This window comes from Lichtheimia ornata (genome assembly GCF_029851405.1).
Source record: "Lichtheimia ornata isolate CBS 291.66 chromosome Unknown scaffold00014, whole genome shotgun sequence".
In the NCBI taxonomy this organism is placed as follows: Eukaryota; Fungi; Mucoromycota; class Mucoromycetes; order Mucorales; family Lichtheimiaceae; genus Lichtheimia; species Lichtheimia ornata.
The window spans coordinates 379,315-399,247 of record NW_026695334.1 but is presented as its reverse complement, the minus strand read 5'-3'; the positions used below and the strand labels follow the sequence as shown (position 1 = coordinate 399,247).

Below are 19,933 nucleotides of genomic sequence, written 5' to 3'. Positions count from 1 at the left end.
CCTTCTGGCAGCTACAAGACACACAATGACAAATGGCCTCTTCCACATCACCTATATAAACCACTCCACTTTACATCCAACCCGGCTCATCATCATCATCAACTCTTTTACTCTTTTACTCTCTCTCTCTCTACTTGCTCAACACTATGGAATTCTACATTGAAGAATCACCCATCTTTTACCTTCCAAGACAACAACCATCTTCCTCTATCATGCCATTGGATATCTTCTTCAAGCCATCCTATGATCAACAGCTCTATTATGAACAAGAGCACCGTCGGGCCATCCAACGTGAACATCAACGTCGTATGATCGAACGTCAATTGGAATTAGAGCGTCAACAGGAACTACAACGACACTTGGAGCTTGAACGTCAACGTGAACTTCAACGTCAACGTCAACAAGAACTTCAACGTCAACGTGAGATCCAACGTCAGCGTGAAATTCAACGTCAACGTCAGATCCAACGTCAACGTGAGCTTCAACGACAACGTGAGATCCAACGTCAACAAGAACTTCAACGACAACGTGAACTCGAACGTCAGTGGCAACAACAGCAACTCAATCTCTTGCGTGAAAAGGAACGTCAACGTCAACTTATGGAAGAACAGGAGTATCAGCAGCAACTTCTCAAGGAGCAACAGCAACAACAACTTTACAATCAATGGATGTCTACCATGCTGCGTGATTTATGGGGTTCAAGTGACGAAGACGAGGAAAGTGACGAGGAAATGCAAGATGACAACAATGAAGTTGGAATCCATGGCGACAATGAGCAACCGCAGCAAACTTCTATCTCCGACAACGATGAATCCAGCAATGTCCCTATCAACTTTACTCATCATCACTCGAAACAACAACAACAATCCACTCCTGCTCCCTCTTTCTCTTTTTCGGTGCCCATTCATTTTGTCAATGATTCTCAACCCAAGGACGCTGCTGCTGAAGAGTCAAGACAACAACAAGACGATTCAATGGAAGAAGATCCTACACCCGAGGAACAAGAACAATCATCCGATATCCATCAAGAGGATGATCAAGGGATGGAAAGTGACAGCAGCACTTGGGAAACCGTTTCTTCCAATGATGAAGCCGTACTCGAGGAGAAGCATGCCCAGTTGCGTAATCTTGGTGAACAATTGGCACTCTTGTCGGAAAAGGAAGCTATCACTATCCCAGGCACACGGCTACAGTTCCAGGATTCGATGAAGGATGAGATCATTGCTACAAGTCCTGATAATCGGCAATTTTTGGGTCTTGAAGATGAAGTCATGCGATTGATGCTCAAGCTGGATGCCATTCAATCTGACGGCAGTGAAGAAATACGCAAGGAACGCAAGGCTCTCATTCGACAAGCTGAAAAGTTATTGGACAAAATGGATCAACACAAGCAACATGAATGGGAAAGGATATCTCTCCACTCCTCTGATGAATCTTCTTCCTCTTGATAGACAACCCCTTTTCCTTCTCCCTATTCCCCATCATTTCATAGCTATATCATTTCATTTGTAAATAGCATGTTTCATACAAATACATTGATCTTTAAAGCAAGCTTTTTGTTTATATTCTTTTACGAATGTTGAGTATCGGTTAACTTGACAGCTCTATTGGCCAAATTTGTACTAATGATACCAGAGTTTACTAATGCTTTTGTGTGCTTGACTTGGCAACTTGCACTGTACTAAGATGAGGCAGTAACCATAGTAACATACATAGCATCTTTATTGTCAAGGCGTGTGTATTGAGCTTCTGAAGACAACAAGGTTGAGGTAGTTGGGGTATATGGCTAAAAGTATGTAAGCTTTTGGGAAATCAGCTGTATGTGTGGAAGAGGGAGAATCAAAAGCGAACAAGCACAAAGCATTGTAACAGCCAAGAAGTGGGCACACTGTAACAGCACCACTCGCTCATGGCTACAATCGAACGTGAGGTTCAAGTTACCTTTCCTTTAGATCACAACAACGATTGGCCATGGGTTACTTTGGCAACCGAGATCATAGCAACGATCAGACAGGTGTTGCTTGGCAACCAAGATCACAGCAACGATTAGCCAAGTGTTACTTTGGCAACGCGTTTTAGAACATGTGAAGAGGCAAGAGTATGTATGTGTATTTAAAAGACAAGTTTATTTATCATAATACTAATACTAGGACTATAAAGAAGCAGCTGTTGGTTTCCTTGAGCCAAAAGACCAAGTACTCACAGGGATGACCACGAGAAGGTCGCTGCTCAACCATCCCCACCTCTACCTGTGGGCACCAATATCAGGTCGACAAGGTGCAGTGCTGGGGACACCGCTTGTACCTTTTTTGAAGACTGAGAGAAGTAGTTGGAGCCCCCTACAACTATCCCTCGAATCAGGTGCCGGGTCTTGACGCGCCAAAACCTCGTTGGAAAGGAAGGGTAAAGAAAAGAAAAGGAAAAAGGCGGTTCTTTTATAGCCGTTACTGCGGATGGTTGCTGCGGCTGAAAACGAGCGTGACACCAACATACCATATATGGGTTACAGCAGTCATTGCCTTCTTTACACCATGTTCACGATAAAAGACATACATAAAGACACACTTCTTGTACCTTGGGTCATTGCTATATGGGGAAGGTGGGAATGCGTGAAGCGTGCACGGATCACCAGCAGCAGTGGTTGAGTTTTAGGTGATATTAATCGGAGACAGTCAAGGTAGTCCCTTTGTGTAAGGTATGAATTGAGGCATCATTGTAGCAGAAAAAATACGAATCATTCACGTAACTAATATTATCATACACACATATACAGATGCGTTGAAATCCTTCTTCTTGTGTATATCCACAGCTGTATATGAATTGGCAGGTTGGTTTCCATGGCGGCGTTTTTCTTTCTTCGCAGCACCTACTCAACGCCGACTCCTCCAGAGCACTCACTGATGCCGTTTCCATCGCAACAACAACAACGTCAACGGTGAAAGATGGAGCGTGTCAAACAGCGATAGGTGCCCCATGCTCCTTCCTCATTGACCAAGAGAGTAACCGCGATCCACCCATGACTGGAACAAAACAATCAGGTATGTCCAAACACTTCTTGCTGCTTTTATTAAACGCCCAGAATACTAACAAGGTATCGTTCACTCCCTTGCACAAGATCCAAGGCAAAAGGGGATGATATAAGGCGTATCTCAAATTGGCCTTGCTACGTTGGACGATCCCATGGCAATGATCACAAGGAGTGCTTTTACATGGATATACTGGTATCAATGGTTCGGCAAAAGCAATCATCGAGCACGCAACATTGATGACATGACATGATTCACCAAAGGTTTTGGGCAATGATGGATGATGGAGGTATCAAACAGGATGAAAATGGTAAGGTTATTTCACAAGGCACAGGGCATTGGTGGATCTATCTTTCTATAGCAACAAGGGAACAGTGACAAGATCAAGAGCACTCTGGGACGAACAACTTGTTTATCCAACCAGGGTCATCATTTGTTCAGGCGAGATTCCAGGCATGGAAGCAACACTGGTAAAGATTTGGATGATTGGACCTTGGTCAAAAGATGATGGTATCCATGATTGTATTATGTAGCTATTAGCGTGGTAGTGGTGGTTATGGTTCTAGAAAGGATGATGGCCTTAAAGATTGTCAATAAAATGAGATGAGTTGCCGCAATTAACTGGTGCAAATAGATCATTATTACCATCATGATGTTGTATTTAGGATAAATGATGATGGGGTAAAAGGAATTTACATTTCAAGCTTCACACATTTTTCACACACAAGATACTTTCAGACTATCTGCGGAAGGGAGTACACTCAGAGATATAGCCGATATGAATGAGATACCAATCCTTTTTCATTGGGTATGGAATGCAGCTTGACGATGGAGTCCTTGACGAGATGCATGAATGACTTGGTAACACAAAAGATTTGAACGCGGGACTTCATTGCTTGTTGATGACATGATCCATCCATAAGACACGTATAGTTGCAGAGATCCATCAAATGGATTGCCGATAACCAGAACCACGAGAAGATCGAAAGGTTGCTGATATCAAAGATATACAAGTTGTTCCTTGCTGCTGATGTGATCAATCGATAAGAGAACTCCATTTCAGGACGCCCACCGAATTGCCGATAACAAGAAAACCAGATGATAGGGTAAAGCTTGATGTGGAACCAACGATATGGATGCTGTTGCTAGCTGCTGATACAATCCACTCACAAAAGACGTCATTGGCTGACATTCTCCAGAGAAATCGCCCGTTGCTTGGTAACCAACCACCCGAGACCCAATAAAGGTTGGCACCACCAAAGACATAAACACTTCCCCAAGGCTGACATGATTCACCTATAAAAGATGCACCATAAACAATTGTCCAAACTCATCCAACAATACTTAGCAATCATAGCTGTGATCTTGTAAATTCCAAAGCACCAAAAGACAAGCAGATCTCTGCAATGGTCCCTCTAAATAATGGTAGGCGTTTCAGCAAAGGTCTCCAAAAAGCATGAGAGTCATACATACCTGAATCATGCAATCATCACCCGCAGACTTGGGAACCAAATAGGCCATCAGGATGTATAGTAATAATCAAAGCGCACAGCCAAAGAAACGTCATAGTACCGGTACTCTCCTGTGGATCGACGCGATGAAGTGCATCAATAGAGATACCATCTTCTCTCTAAAGGCAAGGAGATCAATAGCCGTAAAACGATGGAGCCGTGCGAACAGAGGATGCATTTTTAAATCCCTGAGGCCGCAACATGAGTCGCACTGTCCCCGGGCACAACATGTAGAGCTCCACAGGAAAGTATAGTACAATGACGTCCTTGACGTGCAGCCTTGATAATAATGGTACCGCCGAAAGAGGCTCTGCCATTGTATGGCGTTTGGTAAGTTCACTTGAATCCAACCAATCCCACAATGAACACACTTACCTTGTGGTATTTCTCAATAGCATCATTGCCTCAAATAAAACCGTATCTCCATATTGTCTTGCTGCTGTTTCACTGTAAGTCTCGTTAATTCACAGGTTTCGCTTTGTAGATCCAATACCACGCATACCATTGAGCCAACCATACAGCATTCTTGCTTTGAGATCCGTATCCTGTTGCTGCCAGAGGTACCATCATCCAACATGTTCAACCTACCATAAACGCAATGTGAGATAATGAGTAAAACCAACCCACACGCTTTTGTTGTCAGCATACCCAAAAGAGGCAATGTGAAGACGTCTTGAGAACTCTCATTGTGGACAACTCGGTAAGGGAGACACACGACGCCCTGAACCATGGTGATCACAAGGAATTGCAACCAAACACACCATCCGAAGGCAATACAATAATCAACCTGCAGCGCCAAGGTATGCCATCATATGTACCATGCTCTCATTGGATCCTGAAATTGGCATCATAAGAGATATCCACCTTCTCTCTGTAGGCAAGGAAATCAATAGCCGTACTTGGATGGAGGCCGTGTGCACAGCGGATGCCTTTTCAAATTGGTCTTGCCATCGCATCTTGAGTCACACTGTTTCCGGGCCAAAATTCCCCAGGAGAGCGCAGTACTATACAATGACATCCTTGACGTGCAGCCTTGATAATAATAGTATCGCCGAAAGAGGCTCTGCCACTGTATGGCGTTTGGTAAGTCCACTTGAATCCAACCAATCCCATATAATGAACATCTTACCTTGTGGTATTTCTCAATAGCATCATTGCCTCGAATAAAACCGTATCTCCATGTCACCCATATTGTCTTGCTGCTGTTTTATGATAAGGTTGGTTAATTAACAGGTTTCGCTTTGTAGATCCAATACCATGCATACCATTGAGCCAACCATACAGCATTCTTGCTTTGAGATCCGTATCCTGTTGCTGCCAGAGGTAGCATCATCCAACGTATTCAAGCTACAGTAAATGTAATGTAAGATAACAAGTAAAACCAACCCACACGCTTTTGTTGTCAGCATACCCAAAAGAGGCAATGTGAAGACGTCTTGAGAACTCTCATTGTGGACAACTCGGTAAGGAAGACACACGACGCCCTGAACCATGGTGATCACAAGGGTACAACCAATACACCGTCCGGGCTTAATACAATAATCAACCTGCAGCGCCAAGGTATGCCATCCTTATGTACCATACTCTCATTGGATCCTGAAATTGGCATCATAAGAGATATCCACCTTCTCTCTGTAGGCAAGGAAATCAATAGCCGTACTTGGATGGAGGCCGTGTGCACAGCGGATGCCTTTTCAAATTGGCCTTGCCATCGCATCTTGAGTCACACTGTTTCCGGGCCAAAATTCCCCAGAGCATAGTACTATACAATGACATCCTTGACGTGCAGCGGTGATAATAATAGTATCGCCGAAGAGGCTCTGCCACTGTATGGCGTTTGGTAAGTCCACTTGAATCCAATGAATCCTATTAGACACTCTTACCTTGTGGTATTTCTCAATAGCATCAATGCCTCAAATAAAACCGTATCTCCATGTCATCCATATTGTCTTGCTGCTGTTTCACTGTAAGTGTCGTTAGTCAGGTTCCGCTTTGTAGATCCAATACCATGCATACCATTGACCCAGCCGTACAGCATTCTTGCTTTGAGATCCGTATCCCGTTGCTGCCAGAGGTACCATCATCAGCATATTCAAGCTACAGTAAATGTAATGTAAAGATAACATGTAAAACCAACCCACATGCTTTTGTTGTCAGCATACCCAAAAGAGGCAATGTAAACGCGTCTTGAGGACTCTCACTGTGGACAACTCGGTAAGGAATGCACACGACGCCTCGTGAGTCTTGTATAGACGAGACAACACCAACCTACACGCGAACTTTAGTACCACAACGTTCGCTTGAACAATAAAAGGAATTACGCCGATGAACTTACATGTTTGTATTGGAATGGAAGCTTGTGTCATGGGTAGATCGCGCACGTGCTTGTTGTAACTGAATCTTCGCCCTTGACCACCTGTTCACCCATTGACGGTGTGCAATGGCCAGCAATGCCCAGAAGTGGTGCGTTGTGGAGAGTGTAAATCACGGAGTTGGTCTTACCTTGCATAGTTGTGAAGCGGGAATTGGGAAGGTGTTCCTTTCATTGTTCCTGGTTTGTGCACTCCCACGCCGCCCCGCTTGTAACAGTGTGTGCCTTAACAATATCCTTTACACTTGAACTGATAACGACAATACGAGGTTTCATGTGAGTATTAGCCCTCGAACAAATAACCCGAATCGCACTATTTACCAAATAATAGCCATGTATGCACGAAGACATGTTGACATCCAATGATAGCTGCATTCATGAAAACCCAAGAACCAGAAAATAGCTTGCTGAGTAGACCACATACTACAATAAACGAAAGAGGTTGAAAAGCAGGCGTGAAACGAATGGATCACTATTTACCAATGGTAGCCATATGCACGAAAACATGTCGACATTCAATGACAGCTTCATCTGAAAATCAAAGAACCAGAAGACAAGTAGATTGCTGAATAGTCCGCACACTATAATAAAAGAGGATGTTGGTTGGGATTGGAGCCAAAAAACGGATCATCCTCTATTACCAATGATACCCAACATGCACGAAATCCTGCTGATATCCAAATCAAGCCGATCTTGCAATCATTCTCTTGGTGATAAGGCCCGCTACGGTGGCACTCGGCCCGGAAGGTGGAACGATGCTTTATGGGCATATGCAGTGAGAAGGTTGAGTAATATTGATACCACCAAGAGAGCATACTTACATGATGCCGAAGAGCCCATACAAAGAGGAGACAACGAGACAATCCTTGCTGCCCAAGGCCACATTCAAATCGAGAAAGCATTGTGCATCGAAAGCCCAAACCAGATCCTAGCTGCGGAGTGACGTACATATGGCTAAAAGGCGATGTGAATGGCAATCGTTTTCATTGGAAATCGAATGCAGCTTGACGATGAATGCCTTGAGGGAAGTGCATAAATGTTGCCAGTGACAACACCAGAGATGTCGAAAGCGCGGACTCTCATTGCTTAGTGATGGCATTATCCATCCATAAGACGCGTATAATTTGTAGAGATCCATCAAAGGAATTGCTGATAATCAGAACCACGAGATGATCGAAAGCTTGCTGACGCCAAAGGTATAAACCTGCTCCTTGTTGCTGACATGATCGATCGATAAGGGACCTTTGTTTCAGGAGGGTTCCCCAAATTGCCGATAACGAGAAGAACCAGATGATGGGATAAGGCTTGATATGGAACCAACGATATGGATGCTGTTGTTGTTGCTGATACAATCCACTCCTAAAGTCTTGCATTGGCGGACCTCTTCCAGAGAAATCGCCCGTTGCTTGGTAACCAACCACCCGAGACGCAATAAAGGTTGACACCACCAAAAGACATAAACACTTCCCCCATGGCTGACATGATTCACCTGCCAAAGAAGATGCACCATAAACAATTGTCCAAACTCATCCAACAATACTTAGCAATTCATAGCTGTGATCTTGTAAACTCCAAAGCACCAAAAGACAAGTAGCTCTCTGCAATGGTCCCTCTAAATAATAATGGTAGGCGTTTCAGCAAAGGTCCCCAAAAAGCATGAGAGTCATACATACCTGAGCCGTGGTGATCACAAGGAATTGCAGCCAAATACACCATTCCAAGGCAATACAATAATCAACCTGCAGCGCCAAGTGCCACCATATGTACTACACTCTCATTGGATCCTGAAATTGGCATCATAAGAGAGATATCACACCTTCTCTCTGTAGGCAAGGAAATCAATAGCCGTACTTGGATGGAGGCCGTGTGCACGGATGCCTTTTCAAATTGGCCTTGCCATCGCATCTTGAGTCACACTGTTTCCGGGCCAAAATTCCCCAGAGAGCATAGTACTATACAATGACATCCTTGACGTGCAGCAGTGACCAATAATAGTATCGCCGAAAGAGGCTCTGCCACTGTATGGCGTTTAGTAAGTCCACTTGAATCCAATGAATCCCACAATGAACCTCTTACCTTGTGGTATTTCTCAATAGCATCAATGCCTCAAATAAAACCGTATCTCCATGTCATCCATATTGTCTTGCCGCATTTCACTGTAAGTGTCGTTAATTAACGGTTTCGCTTTGTAGATCCAATACCACGCATACCATTGAGCCAGCGTACAGCGTTCTTGCTTTGATATCAATTGTATTTGCTGCCAGAGAGTACCATAAACCAACGTGTCCAAGCTACAGTAAATGAAGTGTAAGGTAACAATAGCATTCGCTTTTCATGTCGACATACCCATAGTAACAATAGGTTGCGACCCTCCTTGATGACAACCATGGAAAGCATACACGACACACGACGCCCCTTTGGAATCTCGTATGAACGCGAGGACAGCAAACTACACGTGAACTTTAGAACCTGAATGTCCAACTTGAATAATAAAGTAATGCAGCGATGGAACGTACATGTTTGTATTGCAATGGAAGCTTGAGTCATATGGGCAGATCGCGCGCGTACTTGCTGTTGAATGTCTGCAACTGGAAAGTGTCGCCATTGACCTATGTTCAACCCAATGGACGCTGTTTGTGTAGAGATGCCAGCAATTAACGCGTTGTAGTTTGTAAAATGGAGACGAGCTTACCTTTTTGTAAAGTGGAAGTGAAGAAGAGTGGTCTCTTTGTTCCTCCTGTTCGCTCCAATTCGTGCACTCCATGCCACCCCGCTTGCAGCTATCACTGTTTATACGTACCCTCAACAATATCCTATGCTCTTAGCTCCATAGAATGACCACTGCTCCAAGTCTTCGATTGAGAACAGCCCTCGTAATTAAGCTATTAGGTCTGTGCGCATTACATGAATCCGTCAATGGGTTATGCAACTCCACTCCTGAACCAACTTGTGTAACCTATTATGTAACCCCCTTACCAAATATGATATCTCGCTTTCCACCCTTCAATTTGCTGTCCCCCTTTCAATGCAGAAAACAACCAAGTGATCTACCCCTTGCACATCAGAGCTAATAGTAGGATACCCAAGTATTATGTTGGATCCAATTTTCATTTAATAAAAAGTCGAAGAACACGTAGACACGGTATTGTGGATGTTTATCAAGTAGATACAAGATACATAGGGAAAAATATATCCAAATTGAATAGGCTATGGGCGAAGCACATTGTATATAGTCACCAGGGATAATTGCGTCATCCTTTCTTGATTGCTGTCGCCATGATCACCTTTATACATGGTTGCAATGAGGTGCTGTATGCTTTGGCTCCAGTATCCCAATATCTTCATCCATTGCTGTGAAGCACCTCCTTTCGTTTGCGTTCTTTTTCTGTGCACTATTTGATAATATCGTAATAAAGATATAAGCCTTTTCTCAATTCCATCCAATCCATCACCATCCTCAGCCGTATTCACGTGAAACGATCGATCGTTCCTGCTGATGACGCGCCAAGTAACCAAAGCAACATTCCACGACTTCTCATCACTGCACTTGATCGCATCCTTCCATCCATAACCATTGCAAACTAATATCGCTGCTGATGCGCTCCCTTTCCCATCGATCCTTGGTCCCTCTCTTCTTGAGTCACTTTCCATCGCAGCTCAACCAGTTGAAGACTGCTTGTATTGTGGCGTAGTTGATGGCTGATAGTGCGTCATTCAAACTAGACATCACGTTCTAAATGGGTCAAGCGAACCAAACCTGTCAATGAATCCACTTCCTTCCATCACATGTACCAAAGCATTGCATCATTCAGATCCATATCCATTGTAATTCGTATGTATTGAAGCAAGTTGCTACATATAAATAAAGTTGTTTCTATACAATGGCTATCTGCTGTTCACGCGAAAAGGCTGTAAGGCGCGTTGCTGCAAGTAAAGAACGCTGTGGGATATGATGGAGTAAAGAGCTTGTTAATAGCAACTGGTGCATTGAATGCTGTTACATTGGATTGCGGCAGGGAAGCGCGTCAGAGCGTGTGTTGTAGTAGAGTGACAAAAGGCTGTGTACACGCCATGGACTTGCCATTCAGTCAAAGACATTCATATCAAGAGAGTTGTAGGATTGACATGATGGGTTGAAGCAGGGCAATCGTTCGCAGGCGGTAGTTGTATACTCGAATGGGCCAACAATTGAGATTGGGAGGAAGAGAAGATAAAGTGGGAGTGGAAGAAGTGGAAATTAAATAGGCGGACACCTCTTGTATAAATCCATGTACACTATACATCAAACCTTGATTATGAGATTACCCCTCTCGAACCTGAAACTTTCACACAAGATGCTCTTGGACATGCTGATCACGTTGATCTAAAAAAGATCTTATGTTCATTTGAAAATTTGGAAGGGGAGGGTGCAATGTGGGTTTACTATGTAAGTTGGAAATGGAGGTCAGCGCCTGATTCATGATTTACCGAAATACTATGTATTACCTTGGGATTCGCCATTTCGAACTTGAAACTTTGTCAGAAGGTTCGCTGCGACATGCTGATCAACTTCATTCAATTCAAACCTGCAGGCTTCACTGTAAAGATTTAAAATGCGGGGCGATCCAAATGGTGGATGAAGGGAAATAAAGAGCGGACGGCCCACCGCCCCGAAGTTGCCTGCTTCCAACTTGAAAATTGGTCAGAAGGGTGCTCTCGAGCATGCTGATAAACTTTTTCTAATAAAAACTTCACGCTTCATTTGAAAATTTGGAATGGGAGCGTCCAAAAGTTTGAAAGACGGAGACATTCGCAGGGTCTGTCTTTCAAGAATTGACGTATTCTTTGTTTGGGCGTAGCTCAATCAAATCCCCTCGGATCAAGAAACTTCAATGATGGGAATGATGGGCTGGAGCAGGAGAATCGTTCACATGTATTGGTTTGGGAAACAATGGTGACTGGGAGGAATTGGCTATTAGCTGCCAATGATGAGCTTATTGAATAGTGTATAAAGTATCATCCATCAACCCTTCCATTCATGCAAATCGGCTGGGTTACACAAAGACGTCCATCTGCATCTTTTGCTGCATCTTAATCTTTCTACTTTACAATGAACAACGAACTCTTTTCATATAGCATCACGCTTACAGCATATGTAAAACATAAAGGTACTTGTATCTCTAAATTCACAATCAAACGTGGGGGACTTTAATAGAACAAAGCTGCTCGTCAGGGTCAAAGGAATCCTGTGTGCAGCTTTCACGATCGTGGTGGCCAATCCTAGAATCACCCAATGTCGCTACCAGCCAAGACACATGATTCCTTTGACCCAGACGAGCAGCTTTGTTCTATTAAAGTCCCCCACGTTTGATTGTAAAGTTTAGAGATACGGACACCTATATGTTTTACCTATTCTGTAAGCGTGATGGACTTACTTCCTCTTGATGGATGGTGCCGAGCGCGCTTTATCAGCAAGGTGAAGAGCTGAGTGGAATGACACGTAGTGGTTACACACGCGTCCTTGACAGGTTGCTGCATAAATAGGATGATGTTGATTGTTTGGGCAGTGTGGACTCTTTATGCGCAAGGATTCAACAATGAAGCAGGTGTCCATTATGACAATGAGAATGACAATGGATTTACATGACCTTTTTTATATGATTGATAGGGGGTGTCAGAGGATGGTGGTTGTACAAGGTGAGTGGTGGAGCTGCATTGAGGTGCACGGACCTAATAGACGCCAATCCCGCACAGTAAAATCATGGATAGCTTGATTACGGGGACTATGCTCAATTGAATTCTCAAGTAGTGGATCGAGATGATATTGATTTGAATGTATAGGATGTTGTTGAGGTACACATTTACAGCTGTAACTGTAACAGGCGGGGTGGGGATGGGAGCGCGTGCACAAATTGAGAACAACGAGAAGGAAGAAAAGGAACCCCTTCTTCTCCACTCCCGCTTCACAACGTAAGTTAAGGTTAACTCCACTTGCAACATACAATCCTTTAACTATTATAGCCATTGCCTTCATTCCACAGCGTCAACGCGTGAACAGGTGGTGGTCAACTTTCCAGTTGCAGCAAGTACGCACGCGATCTACCCATGGCTCAAGCTTCCATTCCTATACGACATGTACGTTCAATCGCTTCATTACTTTATTATCCAAGTTGGACATTGAGGGACTAAAGTTCGCATGTAGGGTACTATTCTGTTGCTCGTACAAACTCCAAAGGGATATCGTGTGTATTCGCTCCATGGCTCGCGCAAGGAATACGTCTTTACAGAACCGCTGTTGGGTATGTTGGCACGAAGGCGAAGACTGTCCTTGTTATCTTACATTGAGTTTATGGTAGTTTATGCACGTTGGATGGTGGTACCTGTGGCTGTAACAAGAGACTGTCTCAACGCAAAGAATGCTGGACATTGCTTCATTGGTACGCATAGCATTGGATTTACAAAGCAAGACCTGTTGCTTACAATGAGACAGCAGCAGCACAATATGGATGGCATGGAGATAGAGTTGTTCGATGCAAAGATGCTATTGAGAAATACCTCATGGTAAGGTGTCATTCCAGGATACGTCATCTTCAAGTGAACTTACGAAAGGAATAGAATGGGCTCGGCTACATTATTATGACACAACGAGATCCAACGAGGATACTGGTGGAGATAGGCAATATCCATGGCAAGAAGGTGCAACAGGATTCATTGTGGAATCCCCGTCCCCTTGCAGTTGTGTTTCCGTACAGCAAGAGCACAGTGGCAGGATCATTAAGACTTTCGACCAAGCATCCTGATTTATGCAAGCTAAAGCCGTCATTGGACAAACGACCTATCAAGCTTGGATGGAGCTGTCAAAAGGACTGGTGGAGCAGATGCGTTGATCTTAAGCAAAGGATGCCGATTTGACAACAAGGTGGTGCGCACAACAACAGACGCTTTGGAATTGAAGAGCAGATCACTTGGAAGTTGCCTTTTATTGCCATTGGTGAATCGAGTACCTCGTTGTTGCCCTTTTGTTCATTCCTGGTGACAAAGCCGCTCCCATTCTTGAAGACGTCAAGGGAACTTGTTGGGTTCTTGAGAATGATCGTATTATCTTTTTACTATTCCAGACCCTCGATGGCAAACACTTTGAAGAGGTAAAGAAAAGGCTTTTATTATGATTCTTTGGATCGGAATAGTTGATTGTTATTTATAGGTTCTTGAGCAAGCTTGTGGTGCTATTCCTACTAGGGTGCCATTACCATTATTGCTGTTGAGTGTCATTGGCGCTGGTGAGAGGAAGCTCAAGAAGGGATCAAGGAAGATGAAGAACACGAGGAATACGATGACGACATGGGGCTTTGGTCTCTTGGACAAAATCAGCAACATTGTGCACATCATTGAGCCTGTAGAAACATGTTTCACACTAGACATTCCAGTAAACCAATATGCATGCACCTATATATCCAGCTGTCATTGATCCAACCCCACCCACCCACATAGCTGCTGTACAACGTCAAACACTGTATGCAATAGTATGGTGTGGAGATCCACAAAAGCATCATAAACATCCTATGACTACAACCACACAATGGGCCACGTGATATGTTGAATGAGGGTAGAAGAGGGGGGAAAAGGGTTACTTGGACGAATGGGGGTAAAAAGTCTAATCAATCGAGAAGACCAGCATTCTGATTACGTGGATACAATGCACGACGAATATAGAACCAACAAGAGACCATTCTTCGGCGGAGGGACGTGTCATCATCATTATCTTTGTTTCGGACACAAGATACCGGACATGGCAAGGATCAGCAGCCTGACCTGATAATTTTTTGGCTTGCAAGTCTATCATGGGGTCATTCTTGAGCAACAGCATTGCATAATGAATACGTAGGATCGTTTTTTAAAAGTGGACAAGCACCCGCGCGCGCGACTTACCCAGCATGATGTGCAACCTTGTGGTAACAATAAAGTCAATGATCGGCATATTAAAGAACGTGCAATTTCGGGACATTGGCTAAGGTTGCACGATGATGTCTGTGTGTATTTTGTACGAGCTCACATACGTGGCATGTATTAATAACAAATGCATTGTAAATTCCAATAATCAATATATGGAAGAAACGTTATAGGAAGAAGAAAAAAAAGTTACAAAGAAAAGCGAAAAGTGTGATGCATGTGGGAGGCGGACTATACAAAAAAAGAAGATGGAGGTGTGGGCTTAACATGAATTATGTGCGGGGTTGGGGCATGTAAAAGAGAGAAAGAGCGAAAGGTATTCGAACAGGGCATGCCCTGCGTGATGATTTAGCACATGTATTGTGCGCTGCTGTTCTTTTCAGTCATTGCTGTTGATGTTGGGGATGTCAAAGGATAGCAAACATCGGGCATGGTTGTGTAAGAGGGTGGTGCAAGTGGATCATCGAGGATCAGAAATTGTGAAAGCGTGGATGCTTGCTTACGTAGTCGTTCGTTTTGTCGTCGTAGCTGAAGGATCTCGGCCATATAGCTTGTTTCGCGATGGATGCTTGCAGCAACTATATGACAAAAGGCGTAACCATGTCAACCGATTGATAGCTCAAAATGACCAAGATGTTGACACCTTACCAAAATCGAGTGATTTGGATACGATCATTGTTTTGCTTGGGCGACGAATATTTTGTAAAGATGGTAAGGCATGAGCAAGTTCTTGGAATTTCGTGTTAAGATGTTCGCGTCGTTGACGTTCCAGAGCATTGTGAGCTGATCGTCGATCCGCCAAAGCCGCATCATGATCACATCGGGTGCACGGTAATTGATTGTTTTGATGATGATGGACCATTCGACACATCCGGTCGTCTGTGGCTATGAGAAAAAGAGAGATACAGCTGGTTAGATCACGTTGGGACACAACATGTGCGTTCCTTGCAACTAGAGTTTTTGTTTATGTGGGACAGGGTATACATACGATAAGGCGCTACAGCGCTGAAGGAGCCAAAGAAAACTTGGCGCATCATTTTGCATTTCTCGGATGGCATGTTTAAGATGAAAAGATCGAGTTTGCGTGTAAATGTAAAAGCAACAAGATGTAGTATGGCAAGTGAATAAGGGGTGTCAGTGAATAGCGAAAAAGAAAAAAGACGTGTGTGTGAGAGAGAGCATGGTCATACTGGTGGACGTGCATTACTTTTATAGTGATTCGTCGACTTTGAGCAGCGTCTGTGCAGTGACTTTTTTAGTTGGACCTGCCCGCTGATTACTTTATAGGGTCAGCACATGTACATGAAAAAAGTTGGCTGGATTAAGTCTCGCGATCGGAAAATCGTCGATTTCCACTTTACACTCATTGATGCTTCCCCCTTTTTGGTGATTGATGCCCGATTGCTGCAGCAGACAGGCTTATACTACGGCGCATACATACAATGCAACAACATCAAGTATCTCCTTTTACCCACGCCTTTCTAATGCATCAGTGCCTGTTGTATTATTTGACGCTCATTTGACATCCAAGTACCCATCACATTTGTGACATTGGGGGGAGGATAGTGGAAAGTGGATTATATGCGGGGATAGCTTGGTGTGGAAAATTTGGGGGTGTGGGGAGTGCATTGCCTTTTTGCACTACCCATGCTGTTGCACTGCTCTGCCGATCTGTCACACATACCAGCGATCATGTAACATTTCATTGTGTGTATATACGTATCCATGGTAACTGATCAAAGGTTAATAAAATACAAAGGCCCAATGGTCAATTCAGGGGCAGATGAGATGGGCAAAGAATGCCGTGTCGCGCGAAACAGCTTTCAGGGTACAAAAACTACTGCCCAAGAATAGTCAAAAATCGTATGTGCGCGGACCACAGAAGAAACATTGGGTCTCATTCTAATTTTTTAGCTACAATCAACCCGTTATTGACCCCCCTCATTCATCGTTTGCCCAAGGGGAGAGAAAATCTTCAGCAACTGTAACCACCATAGTAGAAGAATGAATGAGCGATGTTCGGTCTCTTGATAAAAAAGGTATGCTTCTCCACTTCTCTTTCGCATATTCCTTTTGGGTATTCCCATTATTAACGTTTATCGCTTACCCCCAAACTACACAATCCATTCCTTGCTTATGCAATAATCAACATCGCTGCATACAAAATGGGCACATTTTGGTAAACATGACCCTCCTGTAATGTTAGGTAACGGGGTACACAATAGCGCTCATTATGTCGTCTCCTCGCAGCAGCAGTAGTAGTACTAGCCCCTTGACCCTTTTAATGATCCAACATGATCCCTTGAATAAAAACAAAAGCTGCACAATAGGGGTAGAAAAGAGATTTCTTTGCTATGGCGTGTATGATATTGTTGTCTTATCATCTCTCGCAGTAAATTCCCCAAAAGAAGAATGAAAGACATAAATGGGCGTTGTGAGCAGGGTGGGATGACCATTTTGTGTGACGCTGCCAATGCTGTAACCACGTGAGCTTGGCAAGCAGCTTTTGTCTGGAACACTACTCCGGAGCAAATGATAGTAAACGGGCAACTGCTTGATGTCAGCATGCATTTCTAATACAGGGCGTCTGTTTGCATAGTCAAATTGGCTGTGCCTTTTATGTCATGATAATGACAGGTGGCCTTTCTTTTCATTATAGCCCTATTTTTTCAAGTAAGTAGCCAGCAAGTGGATAGGATGAATGCATTCAAGTTGTGTCGTAATGACTTTACTGATCAGCCATGCATATACTGGTATTGTTTCGTGATGCGAGTAGGAGTGTGAGAAAGATCTCGCTTACCGGCTGACACCCACCACTATTAATCTTCATTCAATCTCCCGCAGCAGCAGTCATTGTAATATAGTTAAACTTTAGTTTATAATACAATCAAGATGTACACGTATAAAAAACGTTATCATGCCTATCTTTACAATCGCCGTAATGGGTGATCATGACCATAGCAAAAAAGAATAAACATAAACGAGCAGAATAAGAAGAATGGCGATGCTCTACTGATTACCAAAGTGGAACCCGCGTAATATGTGATAATGTGAATATGCGATGAAGAAGGGTTCAAGCAATGCAATGCAGATGAGGCCCAGCAGGGGGCATGTGGTGCTTCTGCTTTGTCATTTGGGTCGATAGAACGACATGTCAACATGGTGTGTCGGACATCAGCGTATGTAATGCATATCCCATTTCCAGGTTGCCATTTATCCATATTCGTGTATAATGTTGTATAAGCTTTTCACTCGTAACGATCCATGATTTGATCAAAAGCAATGAATAAAGATGCCTAGTACGTAATAATGGCGAAAACGCGGGTGCATGATCCATTATGGGCAGGGCACAGACACGGCGGGAAATAAAATCGGTCGTTCCATTGTGCTGCTGTCGGCAAGTAAGGCACACGTGAAATGTGCATGACTATTGTGTCGTATCTCAACAAGCTGCAGTGCCGCATGGTCATCGCGCATCCAAACAACAAAACGTTCCCGTGATAATGTAAGTACTACTATTCAAATCATTCTTTTTGATCGACCTTACATCTACCAAAGTATCCAATCTTCATAAGCATACAAGTGCCGTTCATTTGCATATGACATTTTTTACGTTCCGTAATGTTGTTATGGACCCCATGATCATAAGCATGCAGTTACATATGGTTGATAGTGACTTGTATGCTTGCTGTGGTATCATGACCGATCATCGAATATCAACTATGCTTGTTGAAGCTGCAAGAAGCCGTTACACGGGCGTCAGCACGATCCATGTTTGCTTTCTTTGCTCATTATGAGCATTAAAGTGACCAATGGCCGTTTTAACATACGTCAATCTGAGGGCTTACCGTAAGGCTGGTCCCAAAAGTTGATGCAATGTGGGATTACAATACGCTTCGATCATAACGTCGGCTACCAACCGAAAGACAATGTAGCAAAGACGATGATGACGACAACGACGACAATTAACGACGTGTATACATTAGCAATGGATGATAGACGAAGCTGAAATGAGTGACTAATTGTGAGTGGAACAAGAGCATAATGTAATCGCCTTTCGAGATCAAAAGGTATCGCATTGATCTCTCCATGCACGCCACTTCATCACCAGCGCAATGATCAAGCCAAGTTTTGGCGCATTTCAAATCTGCATTTTTAGCGGTGTTTGAGGAAGACAACATCCATCCACTAATATGCCGCCTTGAAAATCGGAACTTCGTTTTTGTTTGGTATAAGACTACGCGTTCGGTACAGGATGACGCTTTTTTTTCTCTTTGTCACCTTTTGTGGTGTCCCCTTTGTCACCTTTTGTGGTGTCTCCTTTGTCACCTTTTGTGGTGTCCCCTTTGGCATCTTTTTGGTGTCCCCTTTGGCATCTTTGTGGTGTCCCTCTTTGTCACCTTTATGGTGTCCTCTTTGTCACCTTTATGGTGTCCTCTTTGTCACCTTTATGGTGTCCTCTTTGTCACCTTTATGGTGTCCTCTTTGTCGCCTTTATGGTGTCCTCTTTGTCACTTTCGTGATGACTCTCTCTTTCACTTTCGTGATAACTCTCTCTATCACCTTTATGGTGCCCTCTTTGTCACTTTCGTGATGACTCTCTCTTTCACTTTCGTGATAACTCTCTCTATCACCTTTATGGTGTCCTCTTTGTCACCTTCGTGGTGCCCATTTTCCTTTTGGATGTGTATAGCTAATCACCTCCTCGTGGTCACATCTGGGCAACCATTGTTGTTATCATACAGCAATGGGCTAAGCATTAGCAGTGGTTTTCCATCAACTCATAGTAATACGCGTTCTAATAAAGAGTACATCATGTCGACGAACAATTCAAACCTTAATACATTTTCTCTATTTCACACTGGGCGAGTGGATATCTATTACATGTGTGACCAAGAATTACTGCTCAATAAACAAGATCATGCCGTAATGTGATCAATGGCCTTTATGCAAGAACGCTTATTATGATCGCATTTTTATCTTTGGTAGCACATCCTAGAACGTGGAATGCATTGAGATTGCTCATTACTTTGGTGTTTGGATATTGCGCATTGACGTTCAAGCAGGTAACCATGGTTGAAGGTCGTATACTCAAT

The 19,933-nt window shown here is 43.5% G+C and overlaps 3 protein-coding genes across 3 annotated transcripts; 2 read left to right on the top strand and 1 right to left on the bottom strand.

The window, feature by feature from the left end:
* Positions 1 to 146: 146 nt before the first annotated feature.
* Positions 147 to 1,448, top strand: O0I10_004104 (uncharacterized protein; the record flags this gene model as incomplete). Its single annotated transcript, XM_058484169.1, has 1 exon — positions 147 to 1,448. One exon carries the CDS (start codon positions 147 to 149, stop codon positions 1,446 to 1,448), a length of 1,302 nt encoding a protein of 433 aa, XP_058345157.1.
* Positions 1,449 to 12,992: 11,544 nt separating this feature from the next.
* Positions 12,993 to 13,799, top strand: O0I10_004103 (uncharacterized protein; the record flags this gene model as incomplete). Its single annotated transcript, XM_058484168.1, has 4 exons — positions 12,993 to 13,022; positions 13,090 to 13,263; positions 13,335 to 13,448; positions 13,503 to 13,799. The coding sequence occupies 4 exons, from the start codon at positions 12,993 to 12,995 to the stop codon at positions 13,797 to 13,799; spliced, it is 615 nt and encodes a 204-aa protein (XP_058345156.1).
* A 1,386-nt stretch (positions 13,800 to 15,185) lies between these two features.
* O0I10_004102 (uncharacterized protein) lies at positions 15,186 to 15,895 on the bottom strand (the record flags this gene model as incomplete). The annotated part of the gene is made up of 3 exons (XM_058484167.1): positions 15,186 to 15,415; positions 15,486 to 15,722; positions 15,826 to 15,895. 3 exons carry the CDS (start codon positions 15,893 to 15,895, stop codon positions 15,186 to 15,188), a joined length of 537 nt encoding a protein of 178 aa, XP_058345155.1.
* Between the last annotated feature and the right edge of the window lie 4,038 nt (positions 15,896 to 19,933).